Source organism: Hemibagrus wyckioides, linkage group LG08, assembly GCF_019097595.1.
Source record: "Hemibagrus wyckioides isolate EC202008001 linkage group LG08, SWU_Hwy_1.0, whole genome shotgun sequence".
Classification (NCBI taxonomy): Eukaryota; Metazoa; Chordata; class Actinopteri; order Siluriformes; family Bagridae; genus Hemibagrus; species Hemibagrus wyckioides.
The window spans coordinates 9,313,497-9,336,560 of NC_080717.1; the positions used below are offsets into that span (position 1 = coordinate 9,313,497).

The 23,064-nt window shown below is 38.5% G+C and overlaps 1 protein-coding gene across 2 annotated transcripts; it reads right to left on the reverse strand.

The window, feature by feature from the left end:
- Positions 1-294: 294 nt before the first annotated feature.
- uvssa (UV-stimulated scaffold protein A) lies at positions 295-22,714 on the reverse strand. Of its 2 annotated transcripts, XM_058397826.1 has the most exons (15): positions 22,566-22,714; positions 20,723-20,809; positions 20,412-20,575; positions 19,977-20,307; positions 19,743-19,863; positions 19,287-19,628; positions 18,313-18,422; positions 16,317-16,445; positions 7,650-7,758; positions 4,740-4,941; positions 4,295-4,438; positions 3,722-3,905; positions 3,516-3,627; positions 1,304-1,496; positions 295-1,160 (listed from the first exon to the last, which is right to left on the reverse strand). In XM_058397826.1, exons 3-15 carry the CDS (start codon positions 20,519-20,521, stop codon positions 1,067-1,069), a joined length of 2,181 nt encoding a protein of 726 aa, XP_058253809.1. In that variant the 5' UTR covers positions 20,522-20,575; positions 20,723-20,809; positions 22,566-22,714; the 3' UTR covers positions 295-1,066. The 2 variants fall into 2 exon arrangements, with proteins under 2 accessions (XP_058253809.1, XP_058253810.1); XM_058397827.1 differs by lacking the exons at positions 295-1,160; positions 1,304-1,496 and adding an exon at positions 1,504-2,490.
- Between the last annotated feature and the right edge of the window lie 350 nt (positions 22,715-23,064).

Here is a 23,064-nt window from a genome sequence, read left to right on the forward strand (position 1 = left end):
ATCAATAATAATAATAATAATAATAATAATAATAATAATAATAATAATTTATTTTTAATCCAGCTTACTAAATTGTCACAAATGCCAACCAAACACAAAAGTCAAAGGATCATCCTCTGCTTTTTTATATCCTGAGTTTCATTTTATTTTTTAACTTCATAAAAACATCAAAATAAATGTAAAAAAAATAAAATAAATAATTCTAGACTGGATATCCTCCTTGTATTAATTTAGTCCAGTTTTTATACAACACAAAGTGGAGAAGGTTTTCACAAAACTATTTACACTCATACAGCGGTGTAATTGTTACACCGGATTAATTAAAGCGTGGCGGAAATTCAATGTCTATATTAAATATATTGAGTTTATATTAAAAGTATAAAGTTTTATCTGAGCAGGTTGACACCCGAGACAATTTATTTAAGGATACAGATTTCCTTTAAGGCACAAACCGCGCAGCTCTAATGAGCTACACTGAAACTCGGACTGTGATCAGGAATGCAGTTTATTTTCACAATAAACCGAGTCGCTGTTTCTTATAATATCGGAATAAAACGTTAGTCTGAACGCAAAACTGCAGGAGCCAAGCTTCTAGCGACCTCACGACAATAGAAAAAGAGAAAATATTCTCAAAACATCTCGTAGTAACACAGACATTTTGCTTGTTTTACTTGTTGAAAAGAACAGACAGACTTACATGAAAATATTTTCGTAAAAAAAATCACAATTCACTGAATAAAAAAAGTATTGCAAAACCTTATTAGAAATTTCAATAAAATATCATAGACTCCCCCCCCCCCCCAAAATAAATAAATCATGGACATTTCAAAAAACAAAAAGGTAATTTTAAGGTTATTCACTACATGGAAGGACAGATCACATAATTTCACACCATAATTTTACAGTAAAATATTAAAAATGTCTGCAAAATCATAAAATACATAATTACAGTACAATACAAAGATACGTTAAATAGTATTTAATTTCACATTTTTAGAAACAGAACCCTGGATAGCTTCACACTTCATTCAGGAGAAACAGATCCTAGTTTAGAGGACAAGAGAATTTATTTTAATGCATAGTTAAACTGGTTGGCAAATTTCTCATGCTTCCTTGTGTCCATCTTGTTCATGACCGCCGCTATTCGTCTCATGGAGCTCCTGAAAAGACAAAGGACGAGCTATTTAAATATGCTTAATAGTATTAAAAGCATAATAAACACATTTTCCTGATTTATATCAGGTGCACAAATTGCTTATCTCATATCATCATTTTATAAGAGAGAAATTGGACAGTTGCTTACTTATTAAAGACCTTCTTTTCTAGCCTTGAGCGAGAAGTATTGGCAGTTTGCTTCAGGTCTGTGAGGTTGGGATGTTTCCTTTTCTTTCCCTTTCCTTTCCCAGCCTTTTTACCCTTTCCGTATGTTTTAGAAGAGCCCAGATCCTCACCCGTAGCTGCTTCAATCTCCCTCATGAGCTCTGGATCTCGCCAGTCTGATCAGAAAAGAGAGGAAATGACTGGTGCTACAAGTTTTCACTAATATAAACCAAACCATAAGTAAAATAAAATCTTATTAGGACTAACTTCGGATTGCTGTGTTACCCAAAATTACCAATTACCAATGTTTGTTTTATTATCGGGATCAGATCCTACTGTTATAAACTTGTAATCAAGTAATGTAGGCAGGACAACTACGGTGCATTAACTTAAATCAACAAAGCTCTAAATCTATACTTCAGAAAATATTAACTACATGACTGCCCTTAGATTTATAACTATAAAAATTAATTCTAGTGTTGCTCCTGTTGTTTGGGCTATCCAGGTTATCGGAGGTATAAACTCTACAACCCAAATGTTCTTGTAAAGATGAGAGAAGAGGCCTCGCATTAAGTTAAGCTGGTGACTGAAGTGCAGCAGGGCCAACTGCTCTGTCAACAGTCCGTATCTGCTCCAGCTGTGTTAAGATGCCTAAGGCCCCCCCCCACACACACACACATGCACATACACACATATGTGCATTAAACAGGTGACAGCTGCAGTCATTTCATCCCAAGTGCTGATCCAACCACACACCGGATTAACTGTACGAGATTGCACATTGTAATTTAGTTTATTTTAGAAAGTTCAGAAGATTACAACATTTATATGGCATTTTATTTCACAAGAGAAAAAAAATGCATGTCAGCATTTATACCAGATCAATAACCAAATAATCTTTTCTTCACTTGCCAGTAAATACAAACCATGGACCAGTATCCAGGAAAAGTCACAAAAATATTTTAGAAAATATTTTCATTTATTCACAAAGTCCAATAGGATTTTTAGTGCAAGACATTTCTTTTGCTGACCTGCACCAGATAAGCCAAACAACGAGAAACTCTGAATCAAACAAACACACAGTCATCACACAATCCACATCCTCTGGTATTCTTCAGAACAAATTGATCCATTACATCTTCTTAACACATCTAACTCTTACCACTTGCTCTGCAGAAAGTACAATAAAAGAGAAAGTACAACAAAAAGAAAGATTTTTTTAATTTACAATTGAATTGTTTTCCAGGTATTTTTCATTAAAATCTTAAAAACCCAATTCATTGTGAATAAAAACGCAGCGCACAGTGATCTGAAGGTGCCCATTTCAAGGTGCTGAAGCAGAAATCAATGGCCCAGCAGGGAAGCTGTTGGTCAGTAAGGGAACTGATGGACCTCCGCTGGCACCACAAACTCACTGGCATCATACGAGAGAGGGTGGGGGGTTCCACTGTGGTTACCGTAACGACTGGTGTGTAGATGGGCAGTGGGCATGATGGAGTTGGTGTGGGGGATCGATAATGTACTTAGTTACAAAAGATGCTATTTCACAAGCCAGTGGTCAGCGGGCATCAGAAGTCAGCTGTCTCAGATACCTGTTTGTTAACAAGTCAGTGCGGTCAGAGAAAAGCACATCCGACGCTCCACTGACAGCACGGAGCCGCCGCTTAATTGGCTTTTAGCGCCCAACTCAGCCGAAGAGAAATAGAGAGAGTGTCTGCTGGGGAGAAAGAGGGACAGAGCAAGATGCGGCCTATCCTATTATCAGGGTATTGATGATTACTGGGATTTCATCAGTTCATCTTTTCCAGGAGTAGCCCTCCCCTTCAATGCCCTGTGATTTGTCTTTTATCTACTCAATGTGTGCCATGAGGAAGCAGTGGAGGTAATAGGTGTTTAGGATTTGGCCTGGTTACAGGAGGATTTGAAGACACCGGAACAGTGGCCTACTCCAAACTCAATTGCTTTTACCAAGTTAAAAATGACATCAGTTCTCTCAGAGTCAATAAAGCATTCTTTGTGTTGAAGCAATCTTTTTCAATCACCAGGGCAAAAATAATGCTTATACGTACATGCTAATTTGCATACAGTGCTAAGTTTGTCCAGGACAAGAGCTATTATAGTCATCTGTCATCTCAGAACTGACAGAAAAAATCACCATTTAAATCATCCATGAGAATTAGAAGTATAAGACCCACCTGGTTGCTCCTCTCTGCGTTTATATTCTTCCCTCTCCAGACGAGCTGCATCCTCTGGATTAATTGGCCTTCCAATCTCATCCCGAGGAATTATTAACCCATGGAATGGACACTTGAAAAACAATACATCACATCCTGCTCCAATTGCTGCAAAAATACCAGTCACACAGTGAAAGTATGTGAGAGTCATGTCTCAGGTCACCTACCTTGACTCTGTCCTGGCGTTCACACAGTGAGCCGTTGGGCATCGGGGCTTTGCACTTGTGCTCCACAGGTTGGAAATGTCCAGCAAAGGTAATGTACCTGGACTTCATCTGTGCAGACAACTCTTTGTTCTCAACCTCCTCCTCCACTTCATGGGGCACCCAGAACTGGTGCTGAGAGGTGTTCCTGAGAACCAGACATGACACAACAATTTCACTCACATGAGTACACAGTGTCTCATTTTTCCACTTTTCTTTAAAAAAAACAATTTTAAAAATATCCTGCTGGCCAAATTTTATACACAGTGCTCCTGTACTTAGGTTATATTATGAAACTATAAAACGCCCAGGGTTTTGAACGAGCTTAAACAGACAACACTGCTCTCTAGTGGCCACTAGTATGGACATAAACCTGAAATTTTGTTTTCAAGTAGATGACAGTTACTAAGTGGGAAAACTTATTTTGAACTGTCTAATAAACAAAATATAATCATTTAACAGAGGATGGAGGAAGGAATAAGAAAGAAATATTCTGTTATAGGTGATGGTATAGTTAAGGATGAGTTGCCACTGTACTTGATGATCTTGCCAGCCATAGGTTGCTCCTCTCCCCAGTAGTAGAGATCCATACCAAAAGGAATGACAGGAGCTTTCTCCTTCTCCTTCTCATCCCCCTGCTCACTGCTGCTTGTGGTGGGTTTGACAGAGGCTCCAGACACACTTAAGAACCACAAACAGATGTGTGATAGATAGATAGATAGATAGATAGATAGATAGATAGATAGATAGATAGATAGATAGATAGATAGATAGATAGATAGATAGATAGATAGATAGATAGATAGATAGATAGATAGATAGAAATGCAAAACACACACATTTATGAAAATGTAAAATGTATTTAAAATGTTAAACCATTCAATTGCTCAACTCTTATTTATACCATACAGATCAATTCTTCAGGGCATTTCTAGGAATATTTGCCCAATCTGATGTTGACATGTCTCATTTCCTCAATTACCTTGAAGATATTGCCGTGGTCACTTTCTCTTTTAGGACACGCAGTGTGGCAGCTGCACATGTAGGATCCTGCTCTTCGTCATATTTCCTGCTCTTAAGCCGGTTGAGAGCTGAAGGCATGTGTGAAGTTGTAGGTCTCTCCACTGGCTTGGATGGCTTTAGTTCAGGCACAGAGGTAGATGCGGAAGATATCGAATCGAGACCTGTGTGAATTAAATCAGAAAACCGCCAGTGAGCTGTTGATATGTGCATCAAATATTACTGATATGGTGCTGTTATTTTCCAACTGAATGTTATTGTGTAAAACATCATATAAAAGACTTGACACTAAACCGGATTAAAACATCCTTGAGCAGATACTGAACTGTTAGAGATATATTTTAAATGTTTGAACTCCACCAACCATTTTGGTGAATTTAAAACAAAAAAAATATGAATAATTTAGCCATACTTTAGCCAATGAATTATACCCAAGAGTTAAATTTTCATCACTCTGTGCACTTCAGCAACACTGCTGAAATGTCTCTCCTGGGTGGGCAGGAGGGGGGCTGTCTAGTGGGGCATGCAGGGGGCTTAAGCTGAGCTTAAAAGTGACACAGAGATCCAAGAATGACTCCAAGCCTGCACACTTCCACAAATCTTAGAAGTGAGGAAATTAGAACTTTAAAGGGTGGTGGAAATCTCTTAAGGGTGTGATTAGGGAACACCTGACCACTCTGTCTGTGGGTCATTAACCATGCAAAGTTTACGATGAAGTCTGCACTTCAAAACGTCATCAGAGGCACCAGAGTGTATCCTGAGCCTTCTGACCATTACGTTTTTTTTTTTTTAAACAGGACTTCTTAAAGTATCCAAGAACGTGTTCACTGATATGAGCAGCTTATGGAGCAGGAAGTACACACAATGCACCAATCAAAACTACCCAGAAGTATTCTAATGCGTAGAACAGACGCTGTGGTCGAGGGTCAAAACAAAATGTTTAGCGAAGGTTTTCACTTTTCCGAGCTTGATCCCTGGGGCATACAGTTAATCCTGGCTTATTGACTCTCTAGGACTTATGGCATCATAGCCAGCCTCTGGCCTACGCAATCATGAAATACAACTAAATCCGTTCTTTTTCTGTTCAAATTGACCAAAATGGTAGCTATTTGTCTGAAGCAATAAAGTTGCAGGTGTTAAAGAGATAAATCAATAAGAGGAAATAGAGAGGCCCAGCAGTAGACACAGAGTGGTGCTGCCAATGGTGGCATTATTGATTTTCCTGAGTTCAGCAGGCCTTGTAATTAAAATGTAAATTTGAGAAAGAGATAACGTCCTGACAGGAAAGCTGGGATAAAGGGATAGATAAAAGATCAGCAGTGAAAGGAGCAGAGAGAGAGAGAATGGAGGTAAGGATAGAAATGTTTTCCAAATAAATTTTTTTTTCTCTGGATGAGAAGCACAGGCCCCAAAAAAAAAAAAAAAACAATGGATACCAGAAAATGAGCTGATTTTATTCCTTAAAATGATAAAAAAAATATTCCTCTACACACAATCTGATCATTAATACACAGTGTTAACCTCCTGTAGCCACTTATTGCTGCAGAAAAGCTGGTTTCATTCATGTGTTCAGAGCAGAATAAACCTGCTGCGGCTGTGTGCGCAGGAACAGATGCTCCCAGAGGTTTAGCCCCCCCCCGTGGTAAAGGTAGGTGGATGTTGTAAATTACAACACTGAGCTAATGGGAGCTCATTAACACCACTGCATTGTTAATTTGGCATGGCCGACACACTGATCATTACATACTTTACTAATCAAAGCAGCTTGGCTCCATGGAAATTACAGCCTAATGAGTCTTTAGTTAATACTGCTGGAGAGACAGTGGCCATGTTATGTAACAAATAATAGAATTATATCTCGCTACACACGATTGCTGCAGGGCTCATCATATTTTATCACCATGAAGGCTTCTGAACAAATATTGACAACAATCAGATCTACATTAAATATACCGCTTTTAAATGCTGTCTATTTTCTTACGCAGTGTGTTGTTTAGCGTAGCTTCATAGCATAGAGCATTTTCTATTAGGCGAAGTGGCCATAAATTTCACGTTGTACAAGATTTTATGTCAAATATCGTCTTCGGTGTTTAGGTTATGTGCTTGACCCCTGGCTTTCTGTGTGCAGCTTCTTGTCAATATGGTTGTCCTTGCACAGACTGAGTCGTTTGCTTGTACAAATAGTCAGCTGTCAAAACAGATTTATACTGGATGCCCCCGGGTGATTTTAGGATTTAATTGATTTAAACCAAATGGAAACGAATTCATTACTCTTTAACAAAAAAAAAAAAAAAACAATAACAGAGTTGATCATAGATGCTGTTACGTGCCGTAAATGTGCCATTAAATGTCTGCGGTACCAGTTATTTGTAAAACTTATAAATTATTTATTAATCCTTTTTTTATTGCTTTATTTTTTATTCTCCTACCTTCAAAACCCCCTAAGGCTAAACTTGACCTTTAAAAGCATCTTAGATTTGACCAAATATTAAAAATGATCAAAAAGCAAACGTTAAATATATTTTTAGTACCCATAATCCATCATTTTTCAATTTTTCAATTTTTTATGGTGCCTACAAAGCATTTCTGTAAGGCTCTCTGGATCAGGGTGTCTGCTAAATGCTCAGAATTGAAATCTACAAATAAATATAGGTTTTCAGAATAGAGATTTCTGAAATAGTGGTTTTAAATCTGACCCTTCACCTACACCTTAATTGGCCTGGAGGCTGCTGTGACATCCTATTAGAGATTATTGGGCTTTTGGGGGCAGTGTGATGTCTTATTGATGTCTAATGAGTGCAAGCATCTGTGTGTGTGTGTGTGTGTGTGTGTGTGGCTAAATGCAGAAGCTCTGGCACCTGAACAAACTCACCATACTCGGCCCGCAGATGTTCGGGGATATGTGGCTCATAACCCTCTTTCTCTGGTACCTCTTCAAAATCATCATCGTCGTCGTCATCATCATCCTCTCCAGCCTTTAACTGTTGTGGTGAATGAGATTACAATACAACACAGATTACAATAGGTGCTATGAACAATCCTGTGAATGTTCTTTTTCAGGAAACAAAAAACTATTTTGCGTTATTCAAATGAAGAATTTGCCTTCAGTGCAACATTTCATAAGCTGTTTGCACACACTTAATACATGGCACAGGACCTTAACACTCCTCTCTCTGGTTAACACTCAGACTGGATTGACTATAGGCTTCAGGGTATTCCAGAGATTTATTGCACCTTGAACAGCAAACTACGCAGTAACATCAGACCTCTTTACATTTTAATTCCAGCACATAATAGAATTTCCAGTTGACCACCTCCAATTTTTTTCCCCCTAGTGGTAACCCGCCTGACGTTGTTCCATCTGATTGTGGTTACGTAATACAGTGCTTGTGTTAAGCAAATTTTATCCCATCTCTCAAAATATAGAGGGAACAAACAGCACAGACCTCATTTAAACGTAATTAGCAAATTGTAAAAGTATCATCAAGAGAAAGCAGGGGTCAGAAAATACCACCCCGGAACAGGATGCTGAAGACAATAGCTACACAAATCTGTCCTCAAAATCCAAACTGTGTGTGAAGGCAGCAAGAGTAGGAAGGTGGGGAAAAAAAAAAGAAAAAGAAATTGAACAAAGAGATTGACAGATATGTAGGTAATATTGGGTTATCTTAGCTAGCCCAGGTGGAGGTGTACCTGATAACAGCTCGGTGCAGGCCACTGAGAAAGAAAAGGGCTCACTGGGTGATATGAGAGTTCTCACCTCTCAGTCTGAGCTCTGTGTTAGAATCATGCAATCACTTTAAGGAGCTCAACCCCAACACTAGGCACCAGATAAGGCCATCTAAGAGCTGCTCTGAAGCAGATCCGGGTTGTAAGGCTCTGAATGCTGTAAAGCCTTTGTTAGAAACGGGTTAAAGCTTCTAGGAAGTTGCCAACTCCTCAAATGTCACAGTTCTCCATACCGTCAGTTTCTGAGATATTTAAGCAGATCACAAACTCAAGCTTATTTGAACATGAAAAATATGGTGAAAGACGCTATATTCCTGCCCAGCTTGTGTGGCACGAAAGCCATTTATATTAATTTGTCACATTTTCCTGACAAAGTAAATACATTTCCGAGTAACGTATTCTGCAGGACATTTGACATTTTGTAAACTGCTTGTATTGGTGTGAAATTTAAAGTCTAGATGTAACAACATGCCCAGTGACTCATGACCAGAGAAAAAGGAACAAAAACATGCAGCAAAATTGTGTCCATTATTCACAAAAACGGTACGCACAAAAATACAAAAAACTCTGAACATTAGACAACAGTCATTCATTTTTTAAATGAATATCAAAAATAAATTATGAGGTTATACACATGTTAAATCCTTTTATCTTTTATCATCACAGGTATGAGATGCAAGATTTAAACTTGGGTTGGGTTTGGCCCAGTGAAAGGAACTTAATGCTTCAGCATACCAAGATATTTTGGACAATTTCATGCTCCCAACTTTGTGGGAACAGTTTGGGGATGACCCCTTCCTGTTCCAACATGACTGTACACCAGTGCAAAAAGCAAGGTCCATAAAGACATGGATGAATGAGTTTGGTGTGATGGAACCACACAGAGCCCTGACCTCAACCCGATAGAACATCTTTAGGATGAATTAGAGCGGAAACTGCGAGTCATGTCTTCTCGTCCAACATCAGTGCCTGACCTCACAAATACACTTCTAGAGGAATGGTCAAAAATTCCCATAAACACACTCCTAAACCTTGTGGAAAGCCTTCCCAGAAGAGTTGAAGCCGTTATAGGCAGGCCAACTCCATGTTAGATTCATGTGCAAGTAAACGTAGACGTCCCGAAACGTTTGGCAATATAGTGTACATGTTCTAAAAACAAAAAGCCATGACATTCTCAAAATACAAAAAAGGCCAGGTCTGAACCATGTGTGAAGGATTTTAAAGATTTTTCGAGGTGATTGAGTGAATTTTCTTCAGGGAAGACTTCACCAAATATTAATTTGAGGGATGCCTATAGTTTTGCAAAGTTTTTGCAGAAAACAATTTGCACTAAATACAGTGAGGAAAATTGAACACGTCAAATTAAAAAAAATAAAATAAAATTGAACACAGCCCCAATACAGCAATTCTAAATAAAACTGAGAAATCTACACAGATCATGATATTACAATCCATAAAAAAAAACTTATTTTTAATAAAGTGGAATGACACAGTTGTCACGAAGAAAGCAATAAGCAATGTAATGCATGCATGCTCAAACCAGAAGGCTCCATTATTAAAGAAAAAGTATGTTAAATCTTGTTTTAAAGTTTGCTACACAAAATGTAGAAAAGCCTGGTAATTACTGGGAGAATGGAGACTTCGGGGTAAGAGTGCATGGAGACCATGGCAATGGCGTGCACTGCCTACTGTTTTCTCCGAGACAAGTGTACCTGCTGCAGTCTTTCTGGAGCTCTTTCTGAGTGGTCCTTGGGCTACTCTTCTGACTCTCTGCTCAGAAATCTTGCAAGCAACTCCGGTGTGGTTGATGGTGGAGTGATTTTCCTTCCACTTGCAGATAATGGCACCAATGGTGCTAACAGGATGGTGCTAACATCTCATCATGAGATGCTTGTATACTTGCATTCAGAGGTGTGTGAGCCTTTTTCTAAGCTTTTCTTTTTCAAACCAGGTTCAATCAGCTGCTGCCTTGCCTTGGCATACTGCTTTTTGCAACGCGATCAATACTTTTTTCTGTGTCATACAACTTTATTACTTTTTATGGATTTTAATATTATTATTCATTTATCTATGTTCTTGAGATAATACAAATGTCGGGTTAAAATTGCTGCACTGGATCTGTATTTAATTAAAAAAAAAAAGAAAATGCCGTTGAATACTCGTTTCCTTCACTGTAACTTTATGTGCAGTTTACATTAAAACATCCAACAGGTTTATAGTCAAAATTATTACTGATTGCATGCTTTCGTCATTTTTGCTCACTTTCAGAACGGGTGCCAATAATTCTGGAACAGATTATCTCCAGTGCTTTTAAACTGTAATTCATATGACTGGCTAAGACAAATGGTGGCTTGCTGTTGCTTTTAGGTGGCAGCTGAGCTCCTGTGTCTTTACCTCTCCTGCCTGGTGTCGGCACGTGCTCATCCATCACGCAGCCCGCAAGTTTTATCACTCGAACACTAATCAAAAGAGAAAACTGTCACCACAGCTGACCTGTGGAACCTCCCAATTATGCTCTTCAGGAATGACAGGGGCGCTTAACTTCCCCAGCTGGATAAATGACCGCCATCAATCTATGCAGAATAACAATGAGCTGCCAACCTGCAAATTATTATTTTTTTAGCTATAGAAAATCCCTGGGCTGGAATTTATGAAAGGTGAAAAGCAACCCAAGGCTCTCTTATCCCCCTTCCTTTCCCATGAGCTCGGGGAGGCACTGCGTCGGCGCTAAACAGAATTTATGCCTTTTAATTTACTCAAAAGGTGCTTAACCGTTCCCTGTGCTACAATGCATAACAGAATGCCAGTTTTTAAATATGGGGGTCGTTTTCATAAAACAGTATACATAATGTGTGTGCCCTTCCCTTTTGAGGGCATTGCATGAGATGCGCTTCCCAAGCACGCTTTTTTTTTCCCATTTATTCTGCTTAATTGCCTCCATGATTACCTCCATATCAGGCACTAAAGGGTGATCAAAGTGCGCTTTGCCTATTCCTTTTTATTTCTCTGCTTTCTTTTTTATTTTGTTTTTCATTACTGCAGGCGGCCGGTGTTGACAATTGCAGATTAAGGTATAAACTGTCTTTGAATGAGGTCTCAATTACTTGTGGTGGTGGCATTGGGTGAGTGAGGCACGCACTACACACCGAAAGCTGAGCTTTTACTGGAGCTGTGCAAGAAATCACGTCCTTACCTGAACACTCAGCTATACCCGTTCGGTACGTTTGTTTAATGTATATGCTTAGTAATGTGACGGTAAATAATGTGAAAGTCATAAACTGAAGAATATCTGTGGTGGAGGGCCAGAGAACAGCAGAGATCTTGTCATAAAACCTAAAAAATTAAACCAGTTTAATGTGGTTAAGTATGTGAAAAATATCCACTACGCTCTTGTGGACCGTAAATAGGACATTATAGAGTTGTGATAACTTTTTAGAATTGAAATTAGAAAATAGTTTTGTTTTTTTTTTAAATAAAATTCATTAATTAATTCCAAATGAATTAAATTAACAAAAAACAAAAGAGTAAAATAAAGTGAGGACAAATGTCAAACTACAATTGTTTTTACAAACAAAAAAAAAAAGCTACTTACAAATGTTGTTTCCCATTTTATGAAAATAAATAAGTAAAAATAAATAACCATTACAATGTACTGAGCATAAACATTTGTGACTCTGCAGAAGTCAGGAGCATTCTCTGTTCATCCTCCAACACTACAATTCCCCAACTTCCACAACAGAACTACTACTAAAAAGTAAAGATCCATCCTAAATTAGAACTAAAAGAAGAAAAAAAAAAAGCCTTAAAGTCTTAAAGCATTATTTCAACCTGTAGTAGTGGTTCTGATTTCCTTCCAGCCAGCAATCGCAGAAAAGGAGATTACAGTTTTGTTTATAAGTGTGCTTTTCTTTAATCCAAAGCACTTTTTTTCCAGTCTTGATGGATTAAAAAGTTGTGGAACAAGATTACCAGCCCAGTTGAGATTCTTAGCCAGCCAACATTATTTTATTTTTAATTCACTTTAATTTTGCCATGATAACATCTACACTGCCAGCTCATGATGGCAGCACTGTAAGTCTTCTGCAAGGAAACCGGCTGCTGCAGAGAATCGCTCTCTATACGGTGGCTTTTTGCTGACAAAGACCTGGCTAACATATGGAGTCCACCTTTTAGTGTCCCCTTTGCATTTAAAACAGACAATTTGTTTGGCTGCCTCTATAACTTTTATGGAATAAACACTTCTTTATCTTTCTCTTCCCCCTTTTATTCACCGTCAGGTTTCTGGATAAAAATGTCTCGGTGCTAAAAAGTGTGCTCACACTTACAAACCCTTTTCTTATAACGCAACTCTGTTTTTAAGATTGTAAACTATAAATTTTATAGATGTGCAATTTAATGTGAAAAACAGCTAAAAAAAACAAAAACAAACATAGCAACCAAAACCCCAATATAAACGTAACCCTTTATAATATCAGATGCAGAAATAACTGTACAAGTGTTTAATCATTTGGATTTTGAATGTACTTTTTCCACTTTTCATTTTAATGTAATTTTATCATTTACAATTTATTATGAGAGTTTTCTCTCATTTTTAAAAAAAATAAATCTCACCATTTTATGTTAAGCGCACAATAATTTCATATTTCCTATTCACTCACCACATACTGACTTATTATTATTATTATTATTATTATTATTATTATTATTATTATTATTATTATTATAACGCTGTACTTTAATAAGCAATAGGCCGCAGGTCAGCTTCACATAAAAATATCACTTATAAAAGTTTATGAAATGCCCTTGAAAGCTTTTTTTTTTAAAGCATTTTAAGAAATCAATTAAATAAATGTTTAATGGAAAAGTGAGATGTTATCTCAAAGCAATTCAGAGAGCCTTCCAAGCGTTAACTGAATGACCACATTAGAATAAAAGTGAATATTAAACAGTACAGGTGCTGTAAATAGACCGTTTAAAGGCATTTGCACTGAACTCTATTGATTGTGCGGTGGATGTGTCAACCTCCATCTCCTTGGCAGGAAGAAGGGCAGATAATGAGGTTCCGGTTAAATATCCACCACTTATGAGGAAAAGCACATTCCAGCAGGGCCAAAGCACTCTCTGTGCTCTCCAATATATTTTGTATGGTCTAATTAACCCTGTAAGCAATCTCAATTACTATGGGCCCAGGGAAGTGGCTGGCTATGTGCACTCCTTTAAGCAAGTCTGTTATCCTTTTAGAAAAAGATCCAAGGAGGCAGCCTCGGACAACTGAACTCTCGACTTCATTTGTCTTTGGCCAAGTTTGATGGCTCTGCATTTAAAAACCCATTCAATCTTATAAAGCAAAAATTAAATGTACTCAGCTGTGATGGTCCTCCGTGCATCTGCTATTTATATGCTAATTTCCTCTCTTACCGGGAAGGTCTTGCAAATTATTACAGCAAACCAATAACTCAGGTGTATGGACTGGCAGACTCGCCGCCTATTGAAAGGAATGAAATGCTCAGAGGCTCACAAAAGCGCACCGGGCCACCCCAAAACAGAGAACCTCGTGAAGTCGCCCACCATTGTCTCTGGATATAATTTAACGTCCCTTTGCCACAAAGCGGCTCCTCGAGACAGCACTCACTTTAAGAGCACACAACTTTGCATACATTAGACTAGCAAAATGCAGAAGCCTATTTTGAGCTACATGTTCTCGTAGGTGGGGACTGTCTGCCTTTAATCGAAATAACCTTGGTGCAGAACCTCAGGAATACAAAGAGAGAAAAAAAAATATATTATACACAGTTGTATGAAAAAGTATGCTTCCAGGAAAATGATATTAATGTCCTTAAACGTGTGTAAATGAAATACTTGAAAATAATATTATAAAAGGACAATCTGCTGCTTTTAACTGTCAAGTGAAGGTTACACAGTGATTAAAGGTAAGCAAAAGTGACGTTGGTGTGATGGCTGCTGAAAATGTGTGTGATGTAGATAAACAGTAGTTGATGGATGAAGGTCTCTTAATTTACTACAATTTAATGGGCCCTCTCAGAGCCTCCTGCCACATGGGGATTGCAGTAAATGAGACCTCAAAGCCCCTAGAACCCTAACAGTTTTCCCCTGGGCTTAAATTCAGGCAAGCTATGCATTTGAAGGAAATGTACTACAGCAAGGGTATTTGCCATTATAATAAAAATTATTAAAGATTCTTTTAAAGAGTATGCAAAGAAATTAATTAAAAACGTAAATAAATGTTTGTTATATTCTCAAACAGTGTTCCGTAGCATAATCCAGCCTGGATCCAAAATGTAATCATGTCTCTTTTATAGCCAAGCCCTTTGCTTACATCTAACTTAATAAGGTATTACCCTTCTACCAGTACTGCAAAACACATTGTAAAGAATCCCTGATAGGTTTGGAATGAAGAAAGAAACCTAGATAGACAATGTTTATCGTACGTTTGCCGAATGGGGGGAAAGAAAACGCACTGAGACCCATCAATTATTGCTCTTCCGCACCATCCAGATAAGATGCCTTATCGATGTAAACAATGCAGTATTCCCCCTGGCCGAATGGTAAATGTGCACCTCTTTTGGGAAGTTGAAAAGGTGGCTGCTCTACAAATTCAGGGGGCTTAACACAAAACCCCTGTGACTAATAATTAAATGGAGGATGTGCGATCACAGCACAGCACAGCAGTGCAGAACATCCCTGCCTGAAATGTCAATCGCTACTTTTATCTGATGCACAACGTAGGAGTGACAATTCAGTCACAATGAGCGCTATATAACGTATTCAGTAATTACGTTTATTTCCTTTTTTAATATATTTTTCAACTCCTGAGTCAAGCCCTGATTATTGCAAATTTAAATAATCACTGACATTTGCTATGCCACTAATCACACAAATACGAAGGACAGTTTAATTTTCATCCATGTCAGCAGGAGTTTAACAAAAAAAATAAATAAATATTCTATCCCATGTCGGCCACAATAAAGGGAATAAAGTAATGGAATGCTTTTAAGGATAAAAAAAGAAAAACTAATTATGATAAAGGACTTTAAGTTGTTGCTTTATCACAAAGCTTTGGCTTTTTGCATTGGAAATGGCCGCTAACAGTGATAAACCTTTACAGGGTGCAGTAAGGCGCTTTGTCACTGTCACTTGCCTGCGTTCACTCTCGCTAGCTTGCTCCTTTTTGCTCACTTAAAGGCAGATATCATGTGTCATAATGATGTGTCTCCTAGCTGCTAGGTGTGTCCCATTCGGCCCTGCAGCGCGCCGATCTCCATTAACAGCCCGCTGAGCTAATCTCAGGTCTGATGCATGGTGCTTCAGCAATATACTCACATTTGCAAATGTTCAGTGTGTCCATTGCTGTGGCGCTTAAGTTCGGATTTTCGCCATTATCTTGATAACCGTGTGCTCAGAATTGGGGTTCAATTTAAATGTCTCTGAAAGCGACTACTGAAATGTGATACATCCAGCATCTAAAACTTCATTTCCAGAATCAAAGACCTAAAACGTTATGTGACTTGGAGGGATAGTAAAAAATTCACATGCCTTTTCTGTGTGAATGTCTTTATCAGGATATACTTCAGAATTATCTTCCATTGCATATACCGCAACAAAGCATTAGTTTCATGTGTTGTGAAATGGCGCCCTCGCCTGGCGAAGTCATTGAAAGCAAAAAATTTTTTTTAAAAATCACACCGATTTCGATGAAACAGATTTAGGTTGCTTGTCTTGGCTTCCTGAAAGAGAGTTTATTATCAGTTTGCACACAGAGGGGAAAAAAAAAACCTGTAATGCAACTCACCACTCTTCTTTGCCTTGCTTTGTAGTCTATATGAAGCTCATCATGTTTCCTCAAAACCTTCTCAAGAGACTTTTTGAGGTCAGTGGCGCGTCTCATCAGCTGCTCATCCACACCAACTTTCGTAAAAACCTGGAGATTAAATCACATTTCAAATTATATAAAGATTTAGTGCATGTACGCTGATCAGCCATAACATTAAAACCACCTAATACTGGCCCAAATCAGCTGGTATCTGACATGAAGATGTTAGCAAGGGTCCATCAAGTACAGTAAGTTGTGAGGGTGTACCTCCATGGATCAGACTTGTTTGTCAAGCACATCATAAGATCCTCGATCTTGGAAATTTAGGTCATATTCCACAAGCCATCCTTCACCCTTCCCATTCGCTTTAATGATCCTTGGATGCTCATGACCCTGTCGTGGTTCACTGGTCATCTTTCCTTGGACCAGTTTCGGTAGGTACTGACCACTGTGAACTGTGTACACCCCACATGATCTAATATTTTTGGAGATGCTTTTGACCCAGTTATCTAACCATCACAATCAGATTTTTTCACTTTCCCCATTTTGCTGTCTTTCATTCATAGCATGTTTAAAATCTAGGGTCTAATATCCATCCACATCATCAAATGCTGTTCCTTTTTACCTCCAAACATACCTTTAGTAATATTTCCTTTCATTTATTTAAACACTTTTTTTTCCACAGCTCCCAAACTGCCTCTAGGTATCTAGATATTATCTAGGTCTTGCTTTCTTTGCTGTCATTTGGGCATTTATTTTGCCTTTTTAGTCAGCATACTGTCCGATCATGCCTTGACATCAAAAGGTTCCCCCTTAACTGCCACATCTAAATGGCATCACATCAGACAGTAAAAATGGTTGTGAACTGTTTAGAAGAAATCGATTAGCTTCATTTTCAGATCCTCAGTCAGCTGCTTAGAGAAATCCACAGACGTTCAGCGTTAGCACTAGGGCTGATTCCTAATGATTCTTGACCCGAGTAACGGTCCCAAAGTCCCGAAGTTTCAGTTAAGGCCTTGCATGTTAATTACGTTTGGAGACGTTACAACCTCAAGTGTTTTCACACACCATAATTACTATTTGCCTATTTTTTTAGTTCAAACATAACTTCAAATACAAAGCTTACTGTATAATTTAAGTGATAATTACATTAAATAACATTAAATGAATGGGGTTGAGGATGTACTGAGGATGTACTGTGGCATGATTGCATTTGTAGCAACATGTCCTGTGCCACAGGACCTTTTTCAAACACACAGCAAGTCCAGATTGTGTCTCCAAGACATCTAATAAGAAGGATATCTTTTTGAACCTATATAAATGACTACCTTCCTGTTGACACCTGGTTTACTGCAGAGGTTGTGTTACTTCTATAGTCTATAGTTTTGATCTTACATAGAGTGGCCATTATATCCTGTAAGCCCACCATATAGACACATTTTGGAGATATACAGGTACTGATTGCACCTCATGTGTTTCTATTCACATGTTCCACTGGTCAGTGGAAAAGCAACATTAAAGGGTCACTTCAGACTCGACATCACTCGACCAATATTCTCCTAACAAGTGCACAGTTAGAAACTGGACATTATATTTACCTGTATTTGTTTATCCATTCATCAGTATCACTTTCTGACCACAGCACCACCTGTGAACCATGCTCAACTTAGGAGTAACAGAGCTGTTTTAAAAATCCCAGTAATGCCGCTGTGCCTGATCCACTCATAGCGGCTCAACCCACACGCCATGCTTCTACCATTTTAAAGTCCCTGCTGCACTGTGAATACTCCATCACTCAATTAAAACCTGCTCTGCGGTGGTCCTATTGTGTTCCATTAAAGGATGGAGTAAATGGTACTGAATAAACCACAGAACCCGCACAAAGAGCAGCTATTTGAGTGATGCATACCTTTTAATCTGATAATTCTGTTTTTATTCGATTCCAGCTAATCAAATCTAGACTTTGGAGGCTTACCTGAATCCAGGACTGCGTGGCAGGAAGATATTTACTACTGATGACCCTGTGCAGATCTCTCATAGTGTTCACTACTGCTTCATTCTCCTCCGTCTCTTTCACATTCAGATCTGTGAAGAAGGGTTTGTCCTTAACATGACCGTTTCTTATACATGACAACAGGGTCAGAGGATGGCACACTAAGGAGTATATGGCACACTACAGCTTAAAACACAACGGATTGGTCACTTAGTGCTGGCTTTAATGAAGTGTTACCCAGATTAAAAGATGATGCTGTGGAAAACAGAAGTGATTTCCCATTCTCCGTTTATTCAGCTTCATTCCAAACTGAATGACTTTTTTCATATTTAAAATTTCTTTAGTTAATGCACAAATGTTCTATTAAATTTCTGTGCAGAGTTAAAACCTATAAGCTATTTAAACTTGGCCATATAAATGAAATAACTTATTTATTTGGTTTGATGCTGATCAGGTTTACATTAGACTTCTTATGCACACATTTAGACACAGTGGGAAATACTTAGACACTAATCTCGGAAATAAAAATCTATCAATTTTGTGAAACTGACATTATATACGAAAAATAATTATGCTGTTATCCTCTACCATCTAGACTCACATCATGAGAAATACATATCAAAACATTATCCATGGTTTTTATGCATCAGTAGGCTGTTTCATGTGTTTCTGGAAATTAGGATGTACCTTCAGAGGAATGTTGTAACTAGTGTTTATTATAGTTAACACTGTTAGCTAGCTTAGTTAATGTTAACATTTCTTTGCTGTGTCCTCAACATGATAGACTGGCTTTATTTAACTGATTATATGTTCTACATTTCACTGTGGCACTCAAATGATGGGACTAGAAGCATTCATGGCATTAAATCAGGCCACTTTCATTGCTGTATACTGTATAGCCCACAACATGCACTGGGCTGTGAACAGTAATCATAAGCGACCGAAAGCCAACTGACCTGCGGACACATTCAGATCGAGCCGATAGGTGTGGAACATCAGTCCAGAGCTGCGGATAAACACGTCCTTGTCCACACCCTCCTCCATGTCGCTCTCTCCACTAGAGTCCTCATTTTCTTCTTTAGCATTAGTTTCCTCTGCTATCCTTTCACCCTCTTTGTTAAGGTCTTTGCTGCAGCAAGGCTGTTCATCACAGACGTCTGTGTCCTGGAGACTAACTTCGGTGGTCTTTTCTCGGACTGCTGTCAGCTCTGAGCTGAAAAAATTGAAAGTGTCTGGCATGATCAAGGTCATGCAGTTGTTCATCTCCGTCAGAGATTCCTCAATCTCATTAGCCATTTCTGAGGGGAAAGGTCATTTACAAACAGTGTTAAAAATGTTAAAAACACACAAAAATACAAACATTTCGGCTTGGAGAACAGCTAGAACAGGAAAACTGTAAAAAGCTGGTCTACCATCCATCTCCTGCTTGGCCTTTTCAAGCTTTTCCTTATAAATCCTCTCCAGTCTTTGCTGTTTCTCCTCCTGTCTCCTTCGTTCAGCCAGTGATCTTGCTTCAACATCCTGAAAGTCTACCTAGGGAAAATAAGGAAGGACACGTGAATAAAAAAAATCTGTGGTAATGGCACTTCATAGTATAGATAGATTTATCTATATAAATTTATATTTAAGTATCAGACATAATTTACCTTTTTAACTTGCTTTAGAAAGTGATAACCCAAAGCCAGCTTCTTGTAGGCTTCCCCGTACATGGTCTGCCAGGTCTGTACAGTCTGGATAGCTTGGGTCTTCAGCTTCCTGGCTACCTCTTTCGGAGGAGGCAATGGCTGCTCAACATCCGTCTCTACCGTTAGCTCCAGAAATTCCTGTAGGTTTGTTACCAAGAGAGTTCTGAAGTGATGAGAACGGCTGAAAAGCTCGGTAGCCATTTGGAAGGCAGAGAAGCGAACTTCTGCATGGTCCTGATTTAGCTGGGTCATGACGAGGTGATAGAAATGGTCAATGTAGTCATTGGAAAGTCTGTATAAAGGAAGGACAGCATTTATGAAATAGCATCACATACACAGAAGGCATCAGATAAACCTCATATGAAATAGGGGTGTGTTTACTGAAAACCTTCATACTTGCAAATCTTCTTCACAACCTTCATTTTTGCTTGATTCAGCTGTGGTTCTCCAGAGGTAGTCAACTCCTCCACCAACTTGGACAACTTATCCCGCTTTTCTTGATCCATCCTGTTCTACCAAGTGATGAAGGCCTGAGGCTGTGAGCTCTTTCATATAGTAACCTGGGAGGATATTATTTAAATAATGGCAGGGACAATTACATACATACAGTTACATCATAAGCCTGCAATAACTTTCAGACTAGTCGTATGCAATTTCCAGCAGATGTTCTAATGAATTATCCAAGCTCAAGTCAAGGTTTAACTAACCTGTGACATTCTGTGACAGTAAAAGCACAAATGCAGAGGGTCGCAGAAGCACCTTTTTCTGCAGAAACCTCAGCAAGTGCCCAAAACCTGTAACACAAAATAAATACAGCAGGCTCATTTTAATGCTGATTATTACAGCTGACATGAGTGCACTGTAATCACAAACTCAAAGACACGTTTGAAAAAAGGAAGAGTCACAAGATCACTGTACAATGAACATAGCTAGTATTTAACTACAATTCCTTAAAAAGTACCACGGGTAAGATTCAGCATGTAAGAGAGACTTCCTCAAAGAGCTCTTACAACATGCAAGTCATGAACGCTACATGGTATTTGTCATATTTTATAGTCTTGGCTTTTCAATGGGCTCACATGTACACCAATCAGGCATAACATTATGACCACCTGCCTAATATTGTTTTGGTAAAACAGCCCTGACCCGTCCAGGCATGAACTCCACTAGATCCCTGAAGGTGTGCTGTGGTATCAGGCACCAAGATGTTAGCAGAAGATCTATTAAATTGCGAGGTGGGGCCTCCATGGATCGGACTTGTTTGTCACAGATGCTGGATTGGATTGAGATCTGGGGAATTTGGAGGCCAAGTCAACACCTCAAACTCGTTGTCGTGCTCATCAAACTATTCCTGAACCATTTTTGTTTTGTGGCACGGTGCATTATCCTGCTGAACGAAACCACAGCCATCAGGAATACCGTTTCCATGAAAAGGTGTACATGGTCTGCAACAATGATTAGGTAGGTGGTACGTCTTTAAGGAACATCCACATGGATGGCAGGACCCAAGGTTTCCCAGCAGAACAGTGCCCAAAGCATGACACTGCCTTCACCGGCTTGCCTTCTTCCCATAATGCATCCTGGTGCCATGTGTTTCCCTGATAAACGACACACACACACACACACACACACACACACACACACACACACACACCCACACCCAGCCATCCATCTGATGTAAAAGAAAACGTGAGTCATCAGACCAGGCCACCTTCCTCCATTGCTCCCTGGTCCAGTTCTGATGCTCAAGCTTGCCCATTTTCCTGCTTCTAACACATCAACTTTGAGGACAAAAGTTTCACTTGCTGCCTAATATATCCCACCCACTAACAGGTGCCATGATGAAGAGATAATCAGTCTTATTCACTTCACCTCTCAGTGGTCAGAATGTTATGGCTGATCAGTGTCAGTAGTCAGTAGAAATGATTTAATTAGATATATGGCTTGAAAGACAGTGTAGATCATTATTATATATACAGAATGTATTTTGCCCCTTCTTCCAAACTTTATTCCTTTTACCACTAGGGAAAAAAATGTTGTGTGGTTCCAACGTTTCCAATCATAAACTAACTACACTAATACAGTGTATAGGAGTTGTAATTCAATCTAGATATGAGCGAACAGCAGAAGTCCCACTGCTTTCTGTTGGCTGGAATAAAAAGGATGCAGCATTTTTACTAAATAAAGTGGCATCCAACTCGATTTGGCCAGAAAAGAAAGATAATCATATACTTCAACTCTAAAAGCCAACAATGTTTGGTCAGACATAAGAAACTCTACTAGAGGGTTAGATTGTTTCTCATAACAAACAATCTGTCAAACTGCTCTTTAAACATGAAAACAGTAAACAGTGAGATCTGATCTAATACATATGGACTAATATATGGATCATTTAGAGATAAAGATGAAACTGTAAAGAGGTGTTTATTTCATTATGGGAAACAGGATTAAAGACCAACATAAACACATTAGGACCGAGGACACAAAACAATTACTCACTAAGCTACAAAAGCTAATTTTGTAGTAATTTGGCTTTTGCTACGCTCTTACCGTCAAGAACAGACTTGTCCTATAACAGGGTCATGATTTTACAAGACAAATTTCTTTCATATTTCGATCTGGACATAGGAAAGGTTTCACTGAGCGTTTTTTCCTGCTCCAATGCGTCCTCGAAAGTGTGAAGAAGACACTAAACAAAAAATGGCGTCATTTAATATAATAAAAGTCCCCCCTCCAGAAACAAACACACACACACACACACACCCTCTCGCTCTCTCTCTCTCTCGCTTTCTCTCTCTCTCGCTCTCTCTCTCTCTCTGTGCATCAGAAAAACACCCAATATTTCATAATTATATCGTATTTGTTTTCACTTCCATAAAAGTTGCAATTTCTTTATTATTATTATTATTATTATTATTATTATTATTATTATTATTATTATTGTTATTATTATTAGCATTTGATACTTATTATAATAATGTTATTGTAGCCTGAAATTTGCTACGTCCAAAATGTCAAATTTAATAGTACGCAATTTTGTTTATTTTTA

What these genes read in the sequence shown, in the direction of transcription:
- uvssa (XM_058397826.1), bottom strand. Translation starts at nt 20,521, where the DNA reads ATGGATCAAGAAAAGCGGGATAAGTTGTCCAAGTTGGTGGAGGAGTTG. An exon ending in CCACGCAGTCCTGGATTCAG is followed by an intron (nt 16,446 to 18,312) that starts GTAAGCCTCCAA and finishes TTTAATCTCCAG; the next exon opens with GTTTTTACGAAAGTTGGTGT. An exon ending in ACATCTGCGGGCCGAGTATG is followed by an intron (nt 4,942 to 7,649) that starts GTGAGTTTGTTC and finishes TAATTCACACAG; the next exon opens with GTCTCGATTCGATATCTTCC.